The 7,500-nt window shown below is 38.7% G+C and overlaps 1 protein-coding gene across 1 annotated transcript in view; it reads right to left on the reverse strand.

Annotated features, from left to right (window-relative positions):
* The window catches only part of LOC143275388 (serine protease 33-like), an 11,377-nt gene extending 3,997 nt beyond the window's left edge, over positions 1 to 7,380 (reverse strand). Inside the window, exons 1-5 of the mRNA XM_076579462.1 lie at positions 6,919 to 7,380; positions 6,639 to 6,716; positions 5,973 to 6,354; positions 4,724 to 4,920; positions 3,899 to 4,042 (exon numbers count right to left, since the gene is read on the reverse strand). Of these exons, the coding sequence (XP_076435577.1) occupies positions 3,899 to 4,042; positions 4,724 to 4,920; positions 5,973 to 6,354; positions 6,639 to 6,716; positions 6,919 to 7,006 (889 nt within the window). The 5' untranslated portion in view covers positions 7,007 to 7,380. The remainder of the gene's footprint in view (positions 1 to 3,898; positions 4,043 to 4,723; positions 4,921 to 5,972; positions 6,355 to 6,638; positions 6,717 to 6,918) is intronic.
* Between the last annotated feature and the right edge of the window lie 120 nt (positions 7,381 to 7,500).

The raw sequence follows: 7,500 nt of genomic DNA on the forward strand, positions 1-7,500 counted from the left end.
TATATATATATATATATATATATATATATATTTTTTTTTTTTTTTTTTTTTTTTTTTAGCCTTTTATCCTTTGTTGTTGGGTTTTTTTCTAACATTTATCATTACAGACAAAGGTTTACAGGTAAAATATAATAATTTCGTGCTTTGGAAAGTTAAAACAATCTTCTATCATTTTTTTTTCCTCTTTCATCCATTTTTTTTTTCAACATTTTTTTCATTTAAAGGTTTACCGGTACATATATAATACTTTTTTGCTTTGGAAAGTTACAGCAGTCTTTTATATCCATTTTTTTCCAACATTTGTTTTTCATTCAGACAAAGGTTTGCAGGTACAAATATTATAATTTTGTGCGTTGGAAAGTTACATTACAACATTGTATTGCTCTGTATACTGTATTAATAATTTCACGTCACAGTCAAATCGACATGGGTAGAACAATAAATATTCATTCGTACATTGATCCATGCGCTATTGTTATAACGCTTAGTTTACAACAAAATAATTGTATATGATAGGCAAGACAATGAGTATTCATTCTCATTCATTGATTCCGCGTGATATTATACTGAGTGGTCAGTTTACATAAAAATGATTATAGTCAAAACAATAAGTGAGATCTTTTCTTTTTCTTACCTTTTGTTTCCTATAGCTTAACTGATGATACAGAACATATGAAGGCTGAACAACCGTAAATATTCGTACCGTAGAACCCCCAAAATAAACACCAAACACACACACACACACACACACACACACACACACACACACACACACACACACACACATGGAAAAGAAAATTAGAAGTATATTCATTCGTGCGCACAAATCCAGGACATGCCTCTGACGTTGACCATTCCGTCAATTTTTCCATCAGGTTAAAAGAAAAATAACCTGTGAACAAATCTGAGCATACGTGGCAAACAAAAGTATATATGACAATATGCATACAAAACTAAACCAGAATTACCGACGGGCATCTTGCGTGTCCTAGGTGGAAAAAAAAAAAAGAAAAAGAATACAACATAGTAAGAATGCCCAATTATCAAGTCAGAAAAAAGACTAAAACTATTCAAGTCTTTCTAGAATTTTTAAAAAAAGAAGGAGAAAAAAGAAAAGAAAAAATAAATAAAATGAACAATAATCTGAATGGACCCGCAAGACAGAAAATAAGAATGGAAGAGTCGAAAGACGGAAAGCGGAAAAGCCGAAAGCAAAGAGAGTGGTATATAAAGAGGAATTTTCTACCAGCACAGAATTTCCAGTTGGTTGGTGTAGGTATACTGTTCATTCTGTAAGAACTTCCGGCATTCCTACAGGAGGAAGAAAGGAAGGAAGGAAGGAAGGGAAGATGCCGTCGAATGATACTTTCATCCATATTTTCAGTGAAATTGAAATGTTCAGCTCCGCCATTGAGTTAGTCAGTAAACATCATCTTGACGTAATGTTTCCATGCCACTGTCCGCGCACTCTTCTACTGACGTACAGCGAATACACCGCATTAAAAAAAAAAAAAAAAAAAAAAATTCGGACAAGTTCGTAAAATTAATAAATGAGACCCCAATAACTCCAGCTTTTTTTCTTTTCCTTTTTTTTTCTTTTTTTAATTGAAAAAAAAGTGTATAATGATTTTGATTAAACCAAAGGTAGATAATCTTTTCAATGAAAGTGAGAAAACCGGTTTTGACAATTACCAATGTTGTCAGAGGCTGTTTCCCTTCAATCCCACATCTTCTCGGCAGCAATTTTTCCTCCTTCCCCAAAACCACCCGCAAACTCTCTCTCTCTCTCTCTCTCTCTCTCTCTCTCTCTCTCTCTCTCTCTCTTGTGTGTGTGTGTGTGTGTGTGTGTGTGTGTGTGTGTGTGTGTTCTATCTCGCTGTCATGAACAAAGATCTGTGGTAAAATCTCAGGCATTTCCAACAGAGGCAAATATTCTTCCTGAAACAGGACTTTTTCAGCATTTTTTTTTCTTTTTTCATGCAACTATTTCTGGCAAACTTGGAATTCTTCAAACCTTCAAGAAAACTTTTTTGTTTTAATCTGAGAATCTTCGCGCATGTATGTTCCTCAGTGTGAACTTAATTCAGTTTTCATTTTTTTCTGTTTTTTTCTGTTTTGTTTTTTTCTTTTGGATTTTTTTTTTTTTTTTTTTTTTTTTTACGGTTGAAGTCCTACGAGCCGTTATTTTCAAAAGAAATTCATAATGAAATTTGAAAACAATCAGTGTTTATTTAGTTGAACATTGTCATATTCGACGCATGTGAAAACACTTTGTAATGGCCATTGTGGAATGTTCTTTATTAAGACAATAGAACATTCATGGCAAGGAAGAAAAAGAGAAAAATCATGGTGAATTTTTTTTCTCAAATTTGAATTGCATTTTTTTGCGGTGGAATTGGGAAATTCTATGTGTCTAAAAGTACGTCCCCTCGTATTCTAAAATCACTTCACTGGGATATTTTAAGATGTTTTGACATTCCTTTGTTTGTTTAGGATGTAGTCTTTGGACACACAAAAACACGTCATCCGCAGGTATTATCCATAATTATGAAAACATAATGGAAAAAGCAGAAAGAAGTGTACATGTAAGCCGACGAAAATCAAGACTTTGACAAAGCTGAAAAGTAAAAACATGAACGTTAGTAAAAACAAATTATAAGATAAAAAGTAAATAAGTAGATTTAATACTTTTTTTTAAACAAAAAAACAAACAACCTTCGAAAACACAGAATAAAAATTAATATGAAAAAAATTATACACGAACCTCTCTTTAAAAGAACACCATGACAATTAAGATTAACCTATGCTATTCCTCGTCGTTAGCGAGGTCAGAGGGTCTCTGTGGCTACTGGTAAACATGTAACCCAGTACTGTCTGCTACGTGTGAGGGGTAAAACCAACAAGAACAAGAGAGGCAAGGCCTTCAAGACTCACTTGTGACTGAGAGAAAACACACAAGCTTTTTATGTATTGAGTATAATTTCAAAATGTAATGTTTTAAGATGAGAAAGATCAGTTTAAAGCAAATTAAGTCCCCTAGCATTAATTACAGAGTAATTTCCCTTTTTTTAATATCCGCACCAAAACGTTTGTAAAATAAATAAAACTTCCATGCTTAGCAAAAGAAGTTCCTGTTTGAACAGAAAATGATAATAATGACTGCTCTTGTTGTTAGGTCAGAATATCAGATCAAAGTGCCAGGTTTAGAGAATACAAAAAATATATATAACAGTAAATGCAGCTTTGCATATAATTAGGCTTCATTATTTATTTTTTTCTGCCCATCCCAGAGGTGCAATATTATTTTAAACAAGATGACTGGAAAGAACTGAATTTTTCCTATTTTTTATGCCTAATTTGATGTCAACTGACAACGTATTTGCAGAGAAAATGTCAACGTTAAAGTTTACCACGGACACACAGACACAGACAGACACACAGACACACAGACACACACACACACACACACACACACACACACACACACAGACAACCGAACACCGGGTTAAAACAAAGACTCACTTTGTTTACACAAGTGAGTCAAAAATCCGATCTGGAAATGGATGGACTCCGCTACATTTGACTTGTCTCATGACATGCCACATGAACAGTTAGAACTATACGGCGTCCCGATGACTTTTCACAGAGTTAAAGAAGAAGAAGAAGAAAAGAGTCCTTACAATTCAAAAGTGTGAAACAAAAATAATAATAAGAAGAATATAAGCAGCAGCAGCAGCAGTAGTAGTAGTAGTAATGGAAGTGGTGGTGGTGGTAGCGTAGTGATAGTAGTCGTAGTAGTAGAGAAGAAGAAGAACAACAACAAGGAGAACAAGAAGAAGAACAAGAAGAAGAAACAACAACAACAACAACAAAAAAGGAAATAAAAGAATCTGCTCACGTGCACGCACGCTTCCCCAGCCTACAAATGACGCCCGCCTGGGAGGGCCTGACCGCTGTTTGTTGGGTCTGGGAAGGCAGATGGGGGAAACCCTGTCCGTTCTCACCAGGGCTGTTTGCAGTTCTAAGATGGCAAGATCGTTATCTGTAAAAAAAAAGAAAAGAAAAAAGGAAGAACAGAAATAAGTCATTTATCGTAGGGAAGAAAGAAAGAAAAGAAATTTGAATTTTGAATAAACGCTGTACGTGTTTGGACACCAACAACGCTTTTTTTTTTTTTTTTTTTTTTTTTGGACGTGTCAGGGTAATGGTTCTTTCCTTTCCTTTTCCATAGTTTTCTTCTCATTCCCTTCTCCTTTCTCCCTTTCTTTCATTATGAGGTGGTTTTTTTTGTTTTGTTTTTTGTTTGTTCGTTTGTTTGTCTCTCTCTCTCTCTCTCTCTCTCTCTCTCTGTGACATATGAGCAGGTCTTGTTCTCTCTAAGTCTGAATGAAAGGTACATCCTAAAATACCACATTTGACAAACAGGGAACAATAGCACACACACACGCACACACAAATCTAACTACCGCAGCAGCAACATCAGTGATGATGATGATGATGATGGTGATTAGTGAGAAGAAGAATAACAATAACAATGACAACAACAAAAACAATGACATTCATCATTATCATCATCATCATAGCCATGGTAATTATGAAACATACTGTTGAAAGAATGTAAAAATGACTCCAGGCAGACAAGACAAGACAAGACAGGACAGGACAGGACAGGACAAGAGGGCGAAATATGAAAGCAAACACCACCTTCGGCCACAATACTAACATTTTGCCACATCCGTGTCGTCATATCTGTGGTGGGGAATGACGCGTCTGACTGCCACGCGCTGCTCCTTCGTGACGTCATGGTGACTGCTGTTGATGACGTAGGTGTGCTTGCCGGCAATCACTTCCACGTCAGAGGCGTTGTAGAATGACGACGACAAATCAGTTTTGTCCGACGAACGTGGGATGAAAATCGGTCTGAAACACACACGACGTCATTTAATCAATCTCTCTCTCTCTCTCTCTCTCTCTCTCTCTCTCTCTCTCTCTCTCTCTCTCTCTCTCTCTCTCACACACACACACACACACACACACACACACACACACAACCTTTGGTTAAATGATTTTAAAATCTTCAAGTGTGAAGTTCCAAGTGTCAAAGTTTATCTCAAACAGCCCCTAGCCCCCGCTCCCCGACCACACCCACACCTCTACCCCCCATCCCCAACCTCCACCCACCACACACGCACAGCTACAGACAAACCAAACTCATTCATACACACTCCAACAAGTAACCCCCACCCCACCATCCGCCACCCTGCCATCCATCCAGCCTCCGCTTAACCTTAGTCTGCTATCAGACAACTGTTACCCGCAGGTGACAAATCAGCGAACCGGCAACAAACCAGCGGTTAACTGAGCTCCACCATATTGGCGCTGGCGACAGTTCAGCGGACAACACAGCTCTTTTTTCTTTTTTCCTTTTTTTTTTTTTTTTTTTTTTTTTCAAATTCCCCACACTCTCATCTTGATCAGCAGCCACGTGCAATATATTGTAAGTTGAAAAACGGACACCACATCTACGCCGCAACTAAGTTAGGATTAGGTTCCTGTGTCCTCGCTTTCCGGCACCTTGCTGTTGCGCTTTTTTTTTCTTTTTTTTTTTTTTGTCACAGTATTCATCTTTGGTGCAACAAGAAGAAGAAGAAGATGATGATGATGATGATGATGATGATGATGATGATGATGATAACACTACTACTACGACGACGACGACGACGCAACCGACTGCTACTACTACGACTACTATTATGACTACGTCTGCTACAACTACGTCTACTACTACGTCTTCTACTACTACAGCTAAGAAGAAGAAGAATAGGAAGAACAAGAACAAGAACAATAAGAAGAAGAGAGAAGAAAACATTATTTTTAATATCATCTCCACAAAAGTGGACAATCAATTCCACCAAACAAAATGAAAGCCAAACTCAAACTGATTTGTAACCATCACAGAACGAACGCCTCACCTTACACAGTGCGCCGCAGTGAGGACATGCCTGCCACCCAGGATGCTCCCCCCGCAGACGAAGCTCCCCTGAACCAGAACCATGACCACCCAGGGGTACTGTCCTCTGTTAGCGTCCACCCCGTTCACCACCCGCTTGTGTCGTCTGGATCTGCTGTCGCCGGGAAGATGTCCGCATCGGCTTCTGCTTCGGTGGCGACGCTTTTTCCTGGTGCGTTTTGGTGTTTGTGGTGGTGGTGTTGTCGATGTTGTTGTTGGGGATGACGATGTTGTTGTTGTTGTTGTGGATGATGATGTTGTCGATGTTGCTGTGGATGGCGATGTCTGCGGGTTGTCCGGGTGGTGAACTGTTGTGTCTGTCGCAGACACTGAAGCCAGTTTTGCTGGAAATGTAATGAGTGGAATTTTTCAATGTTGTCTGTGTGTGAGAAATGACGTACAAGTAGAGTGTAACTGTTTAACGAACTTCTTTTTTTTATTTTTATTTTTTTATTCAAACTGATAGAGAAGTTATTAACAGAAAGGAGGCAGAGGATGAACAGGGAGAAGAAGAAGAAAAAGAAGAACAACAAGAAGAACAGAACAAGAACTAGAAGAAGAAGAACAACAACAACAACAACAAGATAAAGACAAGGTAAGGAAAACCAACAAGGCGAAATCCACTCACTTGACCATACAGTGTTGGTGGCGGCACTGGTTATAAAAACTGGACGACGTTCGTTGTAGCCATTTTGTCTGCTATTACCTGATGAACAAAGGAAAATAAAGGACTCTTTTGTAAAATATAAAGAGCACTTTGTTACGCAAATCCTAAAAAAACACAGTCTTAAGTCGCCGAGACAACAACAAAAACCAACAGGAACAAGAACCAACAGCAAGAAAAAAACAACTACAGCAGCAGCAGCAACAACAACAACAAGAACAACAACAAGAACAAAGGGTCTCACCAAGCTTGTTAAAGGTGATGACACACACACCGACTGCCGTCGCGAAGATGAGGGCGACAATCACTGTGGTGATCCACACAGCAGACATCAGTGGTCGCTAACTGCTGCACCTGCACCTGCACCTGCACCGCGCGACTGGAGCCCTCCCTCAACTTATGGAGTGCAACCGCTTCTCCTGGCTGGCTGTTTTTGTTGGTTTGTTTGTTGTTGCTTTTTTTCGCACGCTGGGCCGTAACGTTGATGTGACGAGGATTTTTGCAGGAGGAAAGAACGTGAGGAGCAAATACTGACACATCAGCCGACGGAAAATCAAGTAGGGTGGATAATGACATGTACTATGTCAATTCACCATCCAGTCACACAGTATAACTTGAAAAAATGTCAGGGTTCAAGGTGCCCCGAGAGGAGCCGGCAGCTTTTTCTTCTTTCAAAAACGTTGTATTTTAAACGTTGCTCCGCTTTGTTCAGAAAAAAAAAAAAAGAAAGAAGTTTAAACCCAGGTAAGATGAAGACCAAAGAAGACTTGGGATGAGGGTGTGATGGAGACCTAGTTGAAAGTACGCAACATCCCCTCCATCCTCA

Source organism: Babylonia areolata, chromosome 2, assembly GCF_041734735.1.
Source record: "Babylonia areolata isolate BAREFJ2019XMU chromosome 2, ASM4173473v1, whole genome shotgun sequence".
In the NCBI taxonomy this organism is placed as follows: domain Eukaryota; kingdom Metazoa; phylum Mollusca; class Gastropoda; order Neogastropoda; family Buccinidae; genus Babylonia; species Babylonia areolata.